This window comes from Manis javanica, chromosome 4 (assembly GCF_040802235.1).
Source record: "Manis javanica isolate MJ-LG chromosome 4, MJ_LKY, whole genome shotgun sequence".
NCBI classification, from domain to species: domain Eukaryota; kingdom Metazoa; phylum Chordata; class Mammalia; order Pholidota; family Manidae; genus Manis; species Manis javanica.
The window spans coordinates 83377038-83397348 of NC_133159.1; the positions used below are offsets into that span (position 1 = coordinate 83377038).

At 33.2% G+C, this 20311-nt stretch overlaps 1 protein-coding gene across 8 annotated transcripts in view; it reads right to left on the reverse strand.

The window, feature by feature from the left end:
• Positions 1-20311, reverse strand: part of DPYD (dihydropyrimidine dehydrogenase) — an 870115-nt gene that overhangs the window by 619434 nt on the left and 230370 nt on the right. For all 8 annotated transcript variants that reach the window (XR_012130243.1, XM_037024395.2, XM_037024389.2 and 5 more), the window contains one exon: positions 3600-3796. Coding sequence is in view for 7 of the 8 variants with exons in the window: in XM_037024395.2 (XP_036880290.2) it covers positions 3600-3796 (197 nt within the window). In the remaining variant the exon portion in view is untranslated. The remainder of the gene's footprint in view (positions 1-3599; positions 3797-20311) is intronic.

Genomic DNA, 20311 nt, shown 5'->3' on the forward strand with positions numbered 1-20311 from the left:
TGTTTTGTTTTATAGGAATGAATCAAAATGGTTATTACTGATTATTATATGAATCTCATTGAAAATAACTTCATTGTATAGACTAGAGGATAAGCATGTTAAAAAGAAAAAATCTGCTCCAGGCACCAAATATACTAGATGTACCACTAAACTGCCATTTTTTAAAACCCCCAAGACCTTTGTCATCACCCGACATAGTCTATCTATATTTAGGATATTCTTTTGTTTACTGTCTGCTTCCCTATCCCTGGAGTTAAGCCCCAAAAGAGCGGACAGACACTTTGCTTTGTCCACTTTTGTAGCTCTAGAGCATGAGGTGATGACGAGCACGCAGTAAGAGATCCATAAATATTGAGGGAAGAAAAGATGGAAGGAAGGGAAAAAGGAGGGAGAAAGAAAGGGAGGGAAGAAAGAGGAAAGGCGGAGAGAAGGAAGATAGGGGACAAGACAGGCAAATATCCGGTCATGGAAAGCTGTCTGTGCAAAGCCAGATCCTGTCTCTCTAAGGTTATGGGAAGTTATTGAGAGATTTAAAGTAGAAGAGTGATACAATCAGATTTGGAAAATGCAAGGAAAATGAATTTTAAAAAGACAAGGAAGCACATAGAGGCACTTGAAGGATACTGCAGTAGTACAGGAAGTGAAACGTTAAAGGCACAGAAATGAAGGGGTGAGAGGAGAGTTTGGAAAGTATTCACAAAATACAAACTGCCAGGACACTGAAGAGCAGTGCCAATAATTCCCATGTGTTCTGGTAATGGTGTGCACTGAGACAGCAAACTCAGGAAGAGAAGTACTGTTAAAGTGAAGTTTATGAGAGGAGATGTCCAGGATTTAAATGTATGACCAGGACAGAGAGAGAGATCAGAAGAGATACAGATTTTTAAATAATTTTCGTGTAGATGGTACCTGAAACCATGAGAGTAAATGAGATCACCCTCAAGACTGCATGGTGAGAAGAGGATAAAAGGTATAAAATAACTTATCTATAATGAGCCCCTCCCATTCTTTTTAAAGCACAGTTCTCATGGTCTGATAAAGCTCTGCCTCCATTTACTATGATAGAGGTACCAGACTAAACTTGTATTTCATCATACATGTTCTGAAAATATTTCCTAATGCTGTAACTGTTTCACCTAAACTCCGTTTTTCTTTATTGTCAATCAATATGAAATTCAACAGACACGGTGAAAACACTGTAACATTTGATACAGCTAAATTAAAGGATATCATTGCCCTATCCTGACTCACAAAAACGTCATAATTCATGTGTATTAATTTTTATAAGATAAAATCAGAAGATACACATGCATGCACAAACTATGTTTAGTTTTACACAAGCAAAACTATGGATTATTTGATAAATTCATTGTAGCATCAAAAATAATCAATTCTGTTCAATACAGTAGGGATTAAGTCCTGGATGTCTTTCACCAACTCTAGTGATTTTTTTAAAAGTGGTTGTGATACTAATTCACCAGGGATAAAAGAATTTGTTTGGATGCAAAGGAGAAGGAAAGATAAAACTTGACATTACCTCTTTAAGCAATTGACTTAAAATACAAAGCTAATTTAATCTTTTTAGCCACTTTGAGGATACAAATGAATGAGAGGCATTTGTAACTGAGAAAATAAATTAACAGGAAAGTGCTATGGTTGTAATTCTGGTTAAGTTCCAGTGTCAGTTTTTATAATCCTGTTACAGTGTCATATAATGCCTCTATCATGGGACAGTCCAAATGAGACTGCTTAAACACTTCATAGTGTCCCTTAGTACTGGGAAGATTCAAAGGCAAAGGAAAGTAAACAAATCAAAAAATATTTTTTTTTAATATATGCTTGGTCATTTATCCAGGGGAATCTGTTCCACTAAAAAATGTTCAGCAAATATATAAAACACAAGTTTAGTGATAATTTATATTATTTAGAAATGTCTATCCTGCATTTGAATTAAAAATAGAGATGCTAACAGCCATAATGATCTTTTATCAAAATTGTCAGCACAGAATGCTTATTCCATTTTAGAACTTATGAAAATGCAATTAAAAGGCAAAAAGATTTTGCCTAGTCTACTAGGTTATACAAAATTAAGTTCTTATTTTTTTAATTAACTCACATATTCATTGATGTGTATAATTGAAAAAAATGTACAATGCTTATACATATGTTGCTAATAGATTATGTTTTTTCTAATTAATAAGGCTGCAGTAAAACACCATTAAAAAAGATAGTCTAAATCATTCCAGCAAAATAATACATTAAGTATTTTACTTTCTAGGAAAAAAACTAAAATATGCATAATCCCTTAAAATTTATGGTGGTGAAACGTTGATACAGAAAAATAATTATTTCTTGACAATCAGGTTATTTTTTCTTCAGTTTATGCTTCATATCCTCTTCAATGGGTCTTCCTATTATATGATATTTTTGCTTGATAATTCAGTCAAATAGTTTTATATTAATGCAAGCTGACCTTGTGTTTAGCATATTGATATCTGACCAATATTGAAATTTATACATTTATTGACACATATTTATACATGCCCTAAAATGTTAGAAATATAAGCACAGATGTTAGTGACAACTTGATTAAATTTATTCTCTGTGATTACTAAATATGATGAATTTGCTCCTTAAAGAATAGTTGAGTAGCCATGAAAACTTAAGTGCCAAGTATAGCAACAGAGATGCCAAATGGCTGTATTTCATAATCTATGATTTTTCTGATGCAAGATGACACGTTTAAGAAAAACAGCAATAAATTGAGTAGTGTTACTAATTTACCATCCAAATACTTTCTCATTTTTACCTCAAATGTTTCAAGACATATCCACTCCCTACTTATAATAAATTTTATTTCTTTATGGTCATAAATGTAATATATGGCCACTATAGAGTTCCATTTATTTTAAATAAAGCAAACTCCATCCAATTTCTAGTTTGCTTTAATATCTGAAAGTCATGGATATAAAGTGAACATTTTCCATTTCAATGAATGAATTTTCATGGGAATAAAACATTTTGTGACTGAATTCTGGTTTGTAATAATGTTACTGATTAATATCAAATATTAATAAGGTATTTATGAGATAAACACTGCATAAATGTACATTAAAATGGAAAAAATTTCAGTAGACTGACATAATTATAATCAAATGCAAATTTTAGGAGATGGTAAATTGAAATTATGTGAGCAGGACAACATGTCTAGGAACACAACTAAATCAACTGTCCAGTATTCTATGGAAGTAGGTTTTCCCCATTTCTCATTTCCATATTTTTCATATATATCTGCAGTAAAGGAAACATTCACAGGGATGAAGTAAGTTTTCAAACAACTGGTTCCTCTACCCATAAAATACTTTTGCTGAGATTTCTCTTAAAATTCACATGACTATTCAGAAAAAAATCAAATAAATATTGCTTAAAGCCAACTGCAAATTTAAAATGAATAATCAAAATTTGAGCATTTGGAAAAGAACACTTAAAATACCATCTGTCCGCCTGAAGTTCCTATATGATTATGAACCAACAATATTCATAATTGTTGTACCCCATCATTTTTGACACTATAAACATCAAATAAATGTAGGCATTACCTTAAACCACCAACATATTCTTGTTTTTCAAATATGGTGATATCAGAGTAGCCTAATCGAGCCAAAAAGGAAGCACAACTTATACTTGCAGGCCCAGCACCCAAAAGAGCAATCTTCACTGCATAGGCTTCAGGCATTTTTTCTGGGGGAGGCAGAGAAGGATCTCTGATTTGGGGGATATTCATTGCTTTGAACACCTATGGAGAAATCAGTTGGCATGGTTAAAATTTTTAAACTAATCTTTATATCCTCAAATACATTTTTAATGTTTCAAATGCATTAGTGTTTTAAACAGAAATAAGCAGTACATTTCCAGTATTAATATGGTATACTTAGAAGTTGTATTGGGTCAAGTAGATGACAACGTATGCTTGGCTAACTCTTATTAATCTTTGAAATTCCTTTCCAGGGCCACATTTCCTATAGGAAGCATTCCTGGCTCACTTTCCTTGCACGCACTTCTAGACCAAGTTAAGTGCTCCTCCTCTGAGCTCCTGAAGCGTACTTTGTTTGCCCCTAATAAAACCACCCCCCAGGGTATCTGTTTATGTGTCATGTTTCTGTTAGAATTTTCCTTCCTTGAATCAGAGAATATGTCATATATAAAAAGGCATATATAGCTTAACTATGTGCTTTAGGTATTTTTTAAAACCATGTTACTATCAGTGTTAGCACCAACCCGGCACATAGTAGGCATAGAGTAAATAATTTCTTGACATATGCTTCTGATTATGATAGATTAGCTTTTGAAGGATAACATTTCAAACCTTTGTGGGAAGCATTGGAGAGCTACTAAAGTAAGGCAGACTAGAGGGGCCAAGACCTCGGAGAAAAGGGAACAGCAGAGAAGCGAAATGACGGTTCAGGAGTTACTTTTGCCCTGATCCACTGCTAAGATGTGGTCGACTCAGGAGGGAATCGACCACATCTTAGCAGAGGGAAGAAGGCTAAGAATCTTATAGAGGACAGCAGCTCAGAAGAGCCCACAAGAGAGCTTTGGGCAATCTTCTAGGACTACAGAGGCACAGGTTTTGGGGAGTATACAAGGTCAGCAACTGGAGGCAGAAGAAAGGGCAGAAAAGTGAGCTTAATTCTTAAACTGCATAGGAAAAAAGATTAAGAATCTAAATAGAAATGTCTGTAAAGGAAAAGGCAGCTTCCAGTACTCCAATGGTCCAGGGGAGACAAAAACTGGAGCGCAGTAGGAGCCCAAGAAAGAAAAGCACTATTAAACAAGCCAGCACACAGCTGGAACTGCTGACGGGCTCTCCTCTCCAAATGGGACAAACCGGAGTCAGACCAGCAATGCAGCCTGAGTAAGTTTAACCCCTGTTTTGAATGAAGATGATTATGCCTCACTGTGTCTGTCTACTCAATGTCTACTGTGCGGGGTAGTAAATCAACCACAGCATCTATAAATTTTCATATATAGTGCCTCAGTTTTGACAAAAAAGCCCAGGCCTGCCAACAATCAAGAATTAAAAACTCCCACGAACTAAGAAAATACAAAGAAATGCATATGTCATCCAGAAAGTACAGTTATCAAAGACTTAAGATAACAGTGATGAATATGTCTTTTAAAATAATACATAGTAAGAATGAGCTTTACCAGGAAATTAGAATTTGTTTAAAAAATAAATTTTAGAAGAGAAAAATGTACAATCTTTTTAAAACTAAATATATATATACGTATCTAACAGCAGACTGGATGGTAAGCAAAAGAGGATTAGCAAACTGAAGATGGGTTAGTAAAAAATAACTAGGCCAAAGTATGGAAAGCAAATAGAAAGAGAAAGACAGAAAAGAACATGAGACAAAAAAGACAACACAAACAGATCCACTATATGAATAACTGGAATACAAAAAAGAGAGGAGAAAAGAGAATGAAACAGAAGCAATATTTGAAGAGGATTTCTCCAAAGTAATAAAAGACATCAAGGCACAGTTTCAAGAAGGTCTAAAACCATAACATAGTAAATATAAAGAAATACTCATGCATATCACAGCAAAATTGCTACAAATCAAAGTAAGAAAAATAAAGCCTTGAAGAAAAACAAAGAATAAAAACACAGTAATGTAATGAGAACAAAAGAGTTAACAGCTTTCCTCTCTAAAGGAATGATGGAAGTTAGAAGACAAAGGAATAGTATTTTTGAGCAATGAAAGAAAATACCTTTATCTATAATTCTATTCAGAAAGAAAATATCCTTCAAATGTGGAGGGTAAAATGAAGACATGTATAGAGAATATTTGTTGGCAACAATAAATGGTGTACTAAAGAATATTTAACAAAGGTCTTCAGGAAGAAGGCATATCCCAGACTTGGAAAGGATGAAACAGCACTGAAAATTATAAATACGTTGGTAAATGTAAATGAATATATTGACTGTACAACATAATGATGTTACATAGGATTTAAGATAAATGAAAACTGAAGTACATGATAAAAGATAAGAGATGTTACTTTGAGTTAAAGTGTACTGGGTCATAGCATTGTATTCTGTAATCAAAGATGCATGCTGTATATAACCACTAAAAGAATAGTAAAAGAATAATTAACTAGTTAAATTATTGGTGGGGGTGAGTGCAATTTAAAAATACATACTTTATTAATAAAAAATAAATAAATTAGAGAAAATTAATGTGAATAGTTGGGTACAAGAGGAATAGAAAATCAGAAAGCAAATAGTAAGAGGGTGAATATAAGCACATACATAACAAGCAATTATATTAAATATAAGTGGATTAAAACTCTAATTGAAAGACCAAAATTAAAAATATATATACCATAAAAATTAGGACACAGAGAGGTATAAAGGATGGAAAAAATTATTCTATGCAAACACTAACCAAAAGAAAGCTGGTATACATAGATCAGTATCAGATATAGTAAACTTTAAGGCAAGATACATTACTAAAGTTAAAGAATAATAAATAGGTCAATCTATCAACATTCTACAATTCTGAATCTATAAGTACCTAATACAATTTCACAATCTATAAAGAGAAATGGACATAACTAAATGTAGAAAAAATAGATCAACACGTCGTCACTATTGGCTTCTCATCAAAACTTGACTATCTATAGAACTGACCCATGAATAAATACAAGTTAAACTAAATTAATTGTATATTTAATGGATTACCTCACAAGGTTATTTTATTTAATAGGACAAAGGGGTAAATATCTGTCCTTTGGAATCCAAGACAAAGATTGAGTCAGATAAGAGTTTTTCTTGGGAAGTGAGGAATTAGGGAGACAGGCTTCCATGTTTTCTTGAAATACTTCCACATATATCACTAACTACTCTGAATAAAGTAAAACCATTCAAAACATTTAAGGAACATCTAAATGATCCCATTTAAGAATTAAAGAGGGGGTTATCTTTATATTATATTGAATGTATAATATATATGTAATACATATTTATTTTATATTATACTGTAACAAGCAGTACAAGGCCAAATTTCTGTCTAAGCTAAATGGCCCTCACAAATGTTCCCATAGCATTTGATCCTTCTCATCATAATACTTGATCACATTTTATTGTTTACTTATGTTTCTTTTGTTAGACCATAAGATCTTCAAGTGCAGATACCATCTTTAATTTATTTCTGAATTCTAATGTTTTTATGTAGAAGAGGTTATATGTATTAATTAATGAAGGATTAAAATTATTTTAGTAATGTAACTATTTCTTATTTTCAACACAATGCAGGATTTTACAAATTACAGATAGATGTTATGGCTCCTTTCTATATTATCTAAATAGTATAGAAGTTCTCCCACATTTTTGAACCAAAACATGTTTTTATCTTTCATTTCTTTCAAAGAAATCTAAAACATAAGTAAATAAAACTCAATAAACTATTTTACTGAACCATTAATAGAAATGTATTTGAACTCTAATATATTCACAAGGTAAGATTTCATGTATTTTTTCACAAATAGGTATTTAAAATGTGCATTTAACATGATCAGAGAAAGTTAAAGGTAATTTCACTTAAGAAATTAGCATTGAATAAATGCTAATTTCTTTCATGTTCAATAGAGTACTTATATGGCTTTGTGAAGTAATAATTAAAATTTTAACTATCCCATGTTAAAATTTGCTACCATTTATAAATTAACATTGCATTTTAACAAGCTTTAGAAGCAAAAAACATGATCTTTTAAAGGAATCATTGCTCTCATACTATACAACACAATAGAGTTTAATATCATTAATCCTTTACAAACTGAAAAGTTTGTTATATTATGAAGTTAAGGTATGAAAACCAAATAGAATAGGATTTGTGTGTGTGTATTATTTCATTCACTCAGAAGGAAGAGATAGCTTAGTTTTGAAACAATGAACATATTGACACAAATTCTAGCCAATGGTATACAAAGGAAGTAGCAATTATCCAACACTAGACAATAGGTATAAATTTTCACCTAAGGACATTTTAATTAGTTTTTAATGAAACTTTGTGTTCTTTTAAAACTGCTCAAATCCAAATGCTGAGCTAAAAAACATGTTTATTAAATCTCTACTAGTGCCCAACACAGAGCTGGAGGTTCTCAGGCCTGGAAGGAATGGAGGTAAGCACACTCCTGCACATGCATGGCCCCATGGACACACACTAGAATGTAAATGATTCACCTCTGAGCTGTGTAAACACAGGCTCTGCAGTTTATGAGCTCTTGAACACATAGTACACTAATATATGAACTGATGTTATTCTTTCACCTCTCTTGTTTTGTTTTGTTTTGTTGTTTTACTGGATTTTTCCCCTTAGTTTTACGGTAGGTTACATTTACTTTGACAGTTTTCTAATAAAGTACATGTATGAACAAATTTCTGTAAATTTTATCACAAAGGGCAGTATGCTTTAAGAGGTCCGGATTTGAACTTAGACTACTTGAGGTTGAGTCTTCACCTCCATCATTCTCATGGTGTACAGTATTGAACATCTCTTAAGTCACAGTCTCCTCAAACTGTAAAGTGGAGTTAATTTTCTCTATCTCACAGGGCTACTAGAAGCTTAAATGAGTTAACTCAAGCACTTTAGAAAAGTGCCTGGTCACACAGCAAATATTACTTCTCAACTGACCTAGTGTTCAGATTCCATGAGACAGAAATTGAACTGTCCAACATGGTAGCCACTAGCCACATGTAACTGTGAAAATTCATATTTAAATTCATTACAATTAAAAAATTAGTTCCTTAGGAGCACCAGCCATATTTCAACTGCCCAATAACTACATGTGGCTAGTAACTAATGTATTGTAAAATATTTCCATCATTACCAAACTTAGAATTTATAATATGTAATAGACATAAATAGCCTCAAGAGTATAGGCAAAGTAAAAATGAAATAAATAATTATGAAATAATGAGTTTTCAGAATTTGTTACATTTATAATGATTTATATGATGATAAGGTTATATAATTTCATTTTTCATAATCGCTGTATTTAACAACCAGCTCACAAAATTCCTGAAAATTTAATTGGCCTCTCAAGAGCTGATCCAAGCTGGCTTCAGTACATTACTAGACTCAGGCAATTTGTGAGGGTCATTTAATTATTTTTTAACCTCAGAGATAGTTGTATCATCACTCCCAAACTCTGAGATATATCAGCTACACTTTCCAGCTTTTTTTCCCCCAACTTTTTCTTATAATATGAAGGAATAAGCAGCCTTCTATCTCTTCAAAACAGCAGGATTCAGCTCCTTTTCATTTAAAATGCACATATAATGAATAATTTCATATGTATACAACATACTTTCATATATGTGGCCTGATTGTGACAAAATTTTTTTTCTTTTTTTAATTGGCCAGGAAGTCAAGTAAACAGCTCCATAAACATTTGTGTGTGTGGTGGTGGGGAGGTAGGTAACTAAGTACTCTTAATCTATGCAATGTGAAATCAATCATGTATACATCTAAAATACTCCTTTTATAAAAGAGTTAATATTATTCTATCTAATAAAGTGAATACTGAACTATGTTTAAAACAATGAATCTTGAGGTATCTATTTTTAGACTACCAATACAGATAGCATGATTAAAAAAAAGGTAATTAATTTATACTATTGATTAAACAGAAGGAATTTTGTTCCAAAACTTTGTACATTAAGACAAATCCATACAATTTAAGTACACGAATAAATAGTGAAAAGGGTCCATTTTTCATTGGCTTTTTATAGAACTATAACCAGTCTTCAAATAAATATAATTTAAAACTACTTAAAATAAATTATATACATAAAACCTATAATAAGTCCACTTATTAACAATATCAAAAGAACATCTCTCAATATTTTCCTGGATATAGTTCTCATTGTTTCATGATGTAACAAAAACAATCCAAAACAATTAAGCTCTTTAGGTGAGAAAGAACCCTTTCTTTAAAACAAATTCAAGCTCAGTCAATTGATTCATTTTCTATGGCGTCATTTTTTTTTCTAAGCAGAAGATGCAACAACCAAAAACAAGGTGATAGAGGAAATGCACAGGTTAATCAGTACTGCAGGGTAGGAATTCAGATACACCTGAGCCTTGAACTGTGCTGGGGCTAGGAGTGCCAACCGCGCCCACCCCCCACACACACAGTCTAAAATCTATGTACAGCTTTGACTCCCCAGAGACTTAACACTAATAGCCTACTGTCCACAAAATGGATCAACTAACTTTAGACAGAACAAAGAGCAGAAGAGTAGAAAAGAAATGGGAGGGTTGTGGGTCTGCCAGAGAACAGAGAGCAAGCAGAGGGCGAATTAGACCTGGTCCCTGCCAGGGCAGATACCTGCCAGCAGGTGCTTCTGCTGGTTTGCAGGGACAGACTTGGAAAGGACCAAGGCATCTGCCTGTTTTACTCTGAGTTTCCACCCCCGCCCAGGCTCCTCTGCTTCTTTCAGATCCTGGTGTTTCCTCCTGGTCCGGACGGTGGCAGCTTAATTCAGCTGTTACAACATGCTAATGATGCTCATGTTGCAGGATTGATCCCTGTATGTACTGCATACAGCATTTTTCCTTTCCCATTTCTATATACCATATCACCCATAGAATCTGCTGCTTTATACCCAATTACCGGTACTGTATTTTTATCTAAAAAAATCCAGTTATAAGTGGGCCTGTGCAGTTCAAATCTGTGTTGTTCACGGGCCAATTGTATTTAAAGGTACATGGAAAGTATACCCAATAAGTATTCCCCAACAATAATAAGAAAACCAATATTCACTGAGCATACACTATGTATAGGGCTTTACGTTAAGGCTCTGTATAGATGATCCCACTTAGTCTTCAACAGCCATGTTGTGGAGGTACAATTATTATTTCCATTTCCCAGATGAATAAACTGTGGGCAAGTTCAGATACTAAGGATTTTATCCCAAGACTATTCTACTCCAGAACCTGAACTCTTAAACACTGTCATTGTCAAATGTTTATAGTGACTTTAATAGGAAATCATTATATACAAATAGTACTTCATCAGGAAATACATAATTGAAAATACTATTACATGAATTTATCTTTCCTAAGTCAAATACACTTATAATAATCAATCTGTTAACAACAAAAGTTGGTTGTTATACTTAATTAAATTTACAAACCAAAAATTATGAGGGAAGTGTTTGAAAAACACTACACTACACCACCTGATTTCCTGCCACGCTATTCTATGACCTGAAACACTGAGTTAGCAGTATTAAGAGGAGCATGACCTTGTAATCAATCAAAATATTTTATATGGGTATCCCTTTAAAGGTTTTTCCTTCACTCCCAATGCTGTAGCACATGTACTGTTTTAAGATTGTTTTACTTTTTGTCAGTAATATATAACCAACATTTATAGAGCCCTACAATATAACAGGCACTGTATAGAGAGCACTGAAAAAGGCCTTTAACTACCCAGGCCTGAAGGAGCTGCTTGAAGGATTATTACTAGTTTACTGCTACTGAAATTATGTTTAGCTTCCACTAATCAACCATTTTCTAGGGACTTTGCTAGGGACTTTATATATATATTTTTTCACTAACAGCATAGCTTATAATCTGACTTTCCCTATAGGTTCTGATGTAACCAGAGGGTTTTTCCTCCTATCTGTAATCCCAAGACACAGAATTCTACCACATAGTAGTCATCCAACAAGATTTGGATGAATTTCAAAATTCCTGAACTCCAGTGACAGGCTTCAACAAATGAGTAAATCACCAAGGAAACACAGTTCTTCAGTGGTGTGGAAGGACAGTTACTTATAAATAAACATTCTTCTGGGGGAGCATTTTAAAATAGTATTTCCTTGCACAACCACCTTGTGATATCTGACCTTTCACTCATCTGGAAAGTATATTTCTTTCATCTCTCCAAATTGACTTTACCAGCATTTTCTCCACAATTTTCACATTATTTTGAGGCAATGGAGAGACTGTCCTATTTTTAAAATGGAAAGATTGAGACACAGAGAAGGGCCATGGGATTTCCCCCCAAGACTCCTCACATTCTGGAGACAGAAAGGGTGTAATTTTCTAATCATTATCCAGTGCTTTCTAAATGGAAAAGGACATAACATGGCAAATGCAAGGACATTTACCAATTCTAATTTGAGAGTAACTCTCATTTTAATCTGTCTTACTTCCTAAAATGGTATCTAATGAAAATAAACATGAATGTTTGGTAACTTTCCTCAGTTACTCTATTTGTTCTTATTATTCAGGCAATAGCAAAAATAAACTATGGGGCAATCATGACAAATAAAATATTCTTGGAAATTTCAGAATATCTCTACTATTTAAATACTTAATTGTAAAAGAATGGTTGCATTCTGCATACTTCATAAGAGGTTTATATTTTTGCAAATATTTAACTTGATGTCATTATAAAATAAAACTTAATATCTGGTAATTCCTAAAGGGAGATTATTCCATCATCACTTTTATTAAGGTAAGTTTTAATAATAATAATAATACATTGATTTTCATTTTGCTAGTTTCAGTTTCTTTAGGTTATTTATTAGCAGTATGACAGTCTGGTTACCTTTTTGGATGCTTGAATGAGAAAAATTACTATTTGTGCATCCAGAGTAAGCTACCTCAAATTACATGCCTTCTAGGAGATGCTTTTATGTGCCTTCCTTTGTAACTTGGTTCCTTTTGTAGAAGTCAAAGGAAACACTGAGTACATACTATTTGCTGCACTCAGCCTTTAATAAGAAATATTCTTGGGTTGCCTGACAGTTGTCTTCACAACAATTAAATGAGAGATATCAAAACTGGGAACTGTGTTTCAAATGCATCAGAAATAAAGAAAACCTCACATCACAGCAGATTTTCAGTTATCAAAATGATTAATGCATCAGTAATTCTTACAGGTTTTGTTTCATGTTTTGCTTATTATTAAAACAGATATTATCATGAGACATCTCTAGCATGGAAAAAATACTGTGTAATTTGAGATCAGAATATTATGTTCCATTCGATTTCGACTTTTTATTCTGCAAATATATTTATGTGCTCTCTACGCACTAGACACCAGTATGAATAAGACAAACTTAGACTCTCTGGTAAGTACCTCCCTCAGTAACACAGTACTCATATGTCTTAAATACAGAAAAAATTATTGCATCAGTCTGTCATGCACGGGGTTCGGTTTTACATGTGGTGCTCTGAGCCCATGAGAAAGAAAACTTACCCAAAAGGGAGGAAAGATAACATCTGAGCCAAATCTTTAAAAAAAAATGACATCTTATCTCAGAGACTTCACCTCTCTAAATGTCAACTCTAAAATTAAGAAAGTAATAATTACTTCAGCAATTTATTGTGGAGACTGAGTCAATGATAATAACCTCCTGGGATTAACACTTTCTCTTTAAGGCACTCTCCTTGGTGCTTAACCTTTGTATCTCTAGTCCTAACAGTCTTCAAAGACTATAGAATTGTTTCCTAGGTTATTATCCTTATATTATAGTCCTGATTTTATTATGAATCTGCTATATATTATCTCTGGGATTTGAGGCTGAAATTGAATTAAATGAAGTTGGCCAAATACAATTTGTAAACATCAGTGTGTATTTGGTTATTAACAACTTTACCAACCAAAATCATGTGCAGGTTCAAATTCACAAGTACAAGCAAACTTTGCCTTTAGGATTTGTAAATGCCATTCTCTTGAATGCTCACCCACTCCTGACTTTGCTGCACTGAATAAAACCTTTAAGGACTCAGTTTAAATTTCATCTTCCCAACTCAACTTTCCATCCTGCTAGGCTATCTGTTAGGTTTCCTAGCTACCAGCTCCCATAGTACTGTCTCACTGACCCTTCCCAGCACTTTTTTGTAATTTGCTGGCTTAATTTTCTATCTCCCTGAGCAATAAGCTCCCTGAGGGCTAGTTTCATCCCTATCTCCATTCATCACTGTATCCTTTGCACCCAGACATTGCCTAGTAACCAGTCACTCAGATGTGTGTTACATGCTGGAGTTGGAGACTAACACTGCCAGGGGCCAGGCGATCCATGTTAGAGCTTTCTGGGTACAAGAGGATAGGGTGGATGCAACAGAGACTGACAGAAACATGCTGGACTGGAGCGATCCTCCCCTGTCCTATCAGTTTTAGCTGATTGTTCTATGCATAATTTTTCTAGAAACAGCAATAATGACTAACTATGGACCCAATGTTATTTACAAGAAGATTAATAAAATAATAAAAGGACAGTCTTTAGAAGGCAGTCATAATTGCCATACTGGCTATTATATGATATACCAGACATTTATCAAACTGTTTCTAAGAGACAGGCTTTTGTTATGCAGATTATCATTATTTTTGCTATTATATTCTATTTCCCTATTTTTCTATTATTTGCATTTCCTTTCTTCTATGTTCAGAATTTACCCCCATCACACCACACCTCCTCCCAGTTCATTTGTTCTCTTTCTAGATCCTTGAGATGAACACTACTTAAACATAATCTTTATCTTTTCTGTTATACACATTTAACACACCATAAATTTTCGTATAAAAATGGCTGTATTTCATAGGTTGTCAGTGGAAGTTGTCATTCAGTCTAAATATTTTGTGATGACTTCTTTAACCCATGAGTTATTTACAAATTTTTTTAAATTTCCAAACATCTTACAGAAAAATACATGGTCCATATGTACTTATTGGGAAAATATGTGTATATATATATATATATATATATATGTATGTGTGTATATATATATATATACACATATATATATAGGGATAGAAAGAAGTGAAAAATGTAGTAAAGAAGTGAAGAAGCTTAGAAGCTTCCAGTGTACACATAAAAGGAGCTCCTGAGGCAGAGCAGGAGATACTGGGAGAGAGCAGTTTGAAAGCAGTTATAGTGGCACATTTTCCAATAAAAAAGGAAAAATGTAAGTCCTTCACCTGGACCCATGGTTGTAATATTGTGAAGGACTAAGACTCACTAAAGAAGGAGAGTTTCCTCAAGCTCTTAAGTATCTTTCTCCTCCTCCCAGTGGAAATGAAAGGCCCCTCACACATGGGCATTACCCACAGCATTCCCCAGCCCCACCTCAAGCACATTCTTGCCAAAGGTTTGTAAACTATTATTTCCATTTTTATTTCAACAACCCCAAATGAACTGTTATTACTACTTTATTACAGTCAATATTTGATTATATTTACCACCAATTGTGCTGGTTTTATTGTTTTTCATTGTTTTTCATTATTGTTTTTCATTATTGTTTTTCATTTCATACACATATATATATATATATATATATAAAACTGTTTCTGACCTAGTACAGGGTTTATTTTGATAAATGTTACACAATTGCATGACCAGGTTGCATTCACTCTGTATTAGTTGGGTACAGGGATCTATAAATTTATTATATCAATCTAATAAACCTTATTCAAATAAATCTTACCAGTTTTGAGTAATATGTTACAATGTGTATATATGAGTTTATTAATATTACACCTTTTAGGACATTTAATCTTTTCTGGAATTACTTTCCTTTCTCTGTGTTTTTAATACTTTTTCTCTAAAATCCTACTTTTGTTACATATTAATAATACTATACTAACTTTCTTATGGTTACTGTTTGCAGAGTATACTTTCTTCAAAGCTCATATTTTCAAGTTTCCTGCTAAGGTCTTTCTCTGCTAGACATTGTGTAGCTGCTTATAACCTAAACCAGTGTCATTTATGTTTTAATAGGCAAATTTAATAAATATTAAATTATTGTGATTACTTACATATCTGGGTGCACTTCCACTATTTTGTGTTTCCTGTTTACCTGGTTTTTTCTCTGTGTTTTGTTTCTTCCATTCCTGTCTCTTAACTGGATTATGTTTTCTCCTGACCCACCCCTTTATTTCTATGATTGCTTGGAAGTTACGGATTCTATTTCCCTATTTTTTTGTGATTACCTTTTAATTTTTAACAGATTTTTTCAATCTGTGTAAAAACATATTCTCAAGCTCTTAAGTATCTTTCTCCTCCTCCCAATGGAAATGAAAGGCCCCTCACACATGGGCATTACCCACAGCATTCCCCAGCCCCACCTCAAGCACATTCTTGCCAAAGGTTTGTAAACTATTATTTCCATTTTTATTTCAACAACCCCAAATGAACTGTTATTACTACTTTATTACAGTCAATATTTGATTATATTTACCACCAATTGTGCTGGTTTTATTGTTTTTCATTGTTTATTGCATCACCACCTCTCTTTTATTCCAGATTCATTTTGCTGAAAAATAACTTTTTGTAGTTCTTGTAACAAGGTGAGTCATAAGCCACCTTATATTTAAAATGCCTGAAAAATACCTCTATTAATGTCCTTATTGTTAAAGGAGAAATAAAGTTCTTTATCTTAGCCCTTTAAAAATACTGTGCTCTTGACTTCTGACATCTGTGGATGCTACTGAGATGTCTGCTGTCCATCTAATTGTCATTTGGTTTTATAATCTTTTTTATCCTTCTCCAGAAACTCTCCTTCTTTAGTGAGTCTTAGTCCTTCACAATATTACAACCATGGGTCCAGGTGAAGGACTTACATTTTTCCTTTTTTATTGGAAAATGTGCCACTATAACTGCTTTCAAACTGCTCTCTCCCAGTATCTCCTGCTCTGCCTCAGGAGCTCCTTTTATGTGTACACTGGAAGCTTCTAAGCTTCTTCACTTCTTTACTACATTTTTCACTTCTTTCTATCCCTGTACTTTTGTTGAACTTGTCAGGTCTATTTTTTTTAGTTCAATTATATCTTTGTCTATATCCACTTCAAAATGTAAGTTCTTACTGGTATTTTCATTCTAGCAAATTATTTCCAATCAACTATTTTTTTCATACCAAACTCATTTATCGAATAACTTTATTGCACTTTATGGCTATTATTGTATGCCTACTTATTTTAAAGGCCTGATTATGGTATTGTGATTTATTAGGATAAAGTCATTTATGAGTTGAATCTTTGGATTATAAACGGTAGCATTAGCTTTTCTAATATTTTGAACTTTCTGTTTCAGACTTATTTTGAGTGAAATTTCTCTGTTATGGCACTTTCCCTCTTGCTTCCTATATCAGGTATGTGATGGACTGCACCCAGCATCAGTCCACTCCCTCATCACGACTGCAGAACCAGGTTTCTTACTGGAAGCCCAGAACTCAGGTGATATTGCGAGATATCAGAAGAGCAAGTAACTGTGCCGCTAGGCACATGCCCAGAACCCCGGGGCAGAGGTCTCTCCATGTCTCTGTAACTTTACATAAGCTCCAGCCCTGCACAGTAGTTGCACCTATGTTTTTACCTTTCTACCAGGGGTAGGCAAGTCTAGTTGTCGACCATGTGAAATGGTTTTGGTACCTATTACCTCATATCAGTCAAATTCAGCAGCTCTTGATTGTTTATGTGGATCCTAGCACAAAGAGGCGCAAATCCTATATTCACTGTTGAATATTTCTGTACCATTTCTGGCCCCAAAAATTACCTATCTTCCTTTTTACCTCAGCTATTTTTATTGTGTGCTTATTATTATTTCATTTTACATACTTTGGAGAAAAATGGAGGGTTTCAATCTTAACTCACAGCATCATGCCTCTTTAAAGTGATTCATACTGATACATTATTTCTTTATACTACTCATCAAATACATTTATGAAAATAAAGAAATATTTAAGTTGTTAAGACTCAAATCAATGAAAGTCAATCATTCTACACTATAAGGTACCCAAAAGAATATATATTCTTGGACTTATAAAATATATATGTTTGAACTTATAAAAAGCAAATTCAAAAATAAAAAAAATAGCAAATAATCTTAACCATGTAATTTTGGTAAATTTCAAAATCATTGCTCCAAATCTCTGAAACTTTTTTTTTATGTTTTAAAGCTCTAGTATCAATATATACTTCTAAAACAAACTAAAATATTGTTATGAAAATCATCCAGCAATTCATCCAGTCCTACAGTTTTATTATCGATCATTGTACCAGCACTGAGTATTTTTTATAGATTTCTGAAGATTTTTAGAGGAAAATGTCAGATACTTAGTGAAATCTATCAAGACATTATTCCTTTCTATCAATCATGGCACTAAGCCCAAAAGGAGAGATACAAATCAAGCCTTAACAGACATTACTTGCATTTGCACCCCCAAGATCAACATTTGACCAGGGTACAAACTATCATTATTATTTAATGTATATCTTTCATGTACATCTTATTTCTCCAAGAAGAAATAACCCTTTTGTGTGAACAGTATTCACAAATTATTAATAATCCTATTTCAAATAGGAGTAGTATGGAGAAACTTTATTTAAATATGACACAAGTTTGGGACAACAAGGTAAGTGTGATATCATTATTCTAACAACTCGCAAATCCATATTTTGCCTATAAATGACCTGCAAAAGGTATTAGCCATAAATATTGTTACCATTCATTATAATGGTAATTTTTCTTAGTTTAGATGAGGTGCATGAAATGATCTTATTGACTGGTTTGGCAAACTGTATCTATCATAAATGTGCTAGACTCACTCCTAAATTTACTTACAGACGAGCTATCACAAAATCAGGGTGAGACTTTCAAACTGAAATAAAACTTTAAATATAAGCATCAGCTTCAGGGCCTCATAAGGCATGGCCCTTTCTAAGGCTCTGTATTTAAATTTTGCAGTAGCTAAACTCAAAGTTTATTATCTTAAGTTCCACAAAACCTGAATCCTGGCTTTACAATAATCCTTCAATGGCCAGAAGAAAAGAAAAAAATGAAATAAAAGCTTTTCAGTAACAGGCATCAACAAGGAAAACAACTAAACCACGTGTCTGTCTCATGCAATATAGTTGTTTAATATAGGTATTTAATACAGCTGTTTAATATCACACAGAAATCTCATTTTGTGAGTTGTGAGAAATGCTGACTGAGGTACATGAGGCTGAGCCAACAAAATGCAATACCATGAATCAGCAGGCAGAAAACCTGGGTTTACACTGAGTTTGTATCAGCGACTTGTAACATATCTGGGCCAAATGAGTTGGTGAAATAATGGAAATTAGAACACTAGCTGTGTATTTTTAGATCTGCCTTTATTAGACTGAGCTTATGTAAGTTAATTAACTTCATGGAGCCTCTTAATACACAAAATGGAGATGATAGCATATACCTAGAGGGTTATTTTGAGTTAGTCAGGTTCTAAATAAAGTACCTAACATTGTCCAGGACAGTAGGAATTTCATGTGATTTTTTAATTACTTTGATCCTTAATTTCCTCATGTCCCAAAAGGGAAAAACATACCTACTTCAATGTCTCAACGGTGGTTTATCAACATTTTAATGTGAGATACTACAAAATACATTCAAGTGCTATGAAAATATGGTGTTTCCCTCGACTAATCCTTTATTTTGTACTAAGGTCTAATCACCTCCATAAGCACGTGACAAAAATTAATGAAGATTGGATTGTCAGTCCATGGATGTTAATGTGAATTCATATGTCATTTACAGTTTGTCATGGAATTTCAGCTGTTGGCTTTTATTATGTTTCTCAGGATTTGTAGTTCTGATGCAGCCTAAAACAACACTCAGTTCTAATCAATGCTTAATCAATGTTTGTTTGACTAATTGAATCCTTAGTAGTAGAAACTTACTACACTGGGTGTTCATATAAGCCAGTTTGCCTGGGATGGTCTTGGTTTGTGCCTGCTGCACTGGATGAATTATTAATAATGTCCTCATTCACTCACCAGAGAATCTGTCATCTGATTATCTTACTTATAAAGCAATCAACATAACACACAGAGTATATTCAATCTCACATTTCTGTTTATGTACATTTTGTTTTGATAATTGGTTTTAATCTGAAGACTGCTCTTACTGTTTTCTTGGACTTCACATTTTTATTGGATAGTCGAGATGCATCACAAAATACATCATGCAATATACTCTATTATTTATTAGTATATATATTTCTATGTTCTTGGATATGTTTGTAGAAGACAAAGGTTTAAGGCTTTTAGAGATCTCCATGCTTAAAATGAAGATAGAGTAGAAATAATATTTGTCTTATTAAAATAACTACAGACTAACTTGAGAAAGCATATTCCTTCTTCATTCACTATTTTTCAGATTACATATTATAATGTTAAAGCAAAATATGAATGTTGATGTAATGCAATTGAAAAATGCTCCTTAATGTAATCCCATAACACCTGGCTCTTTAAA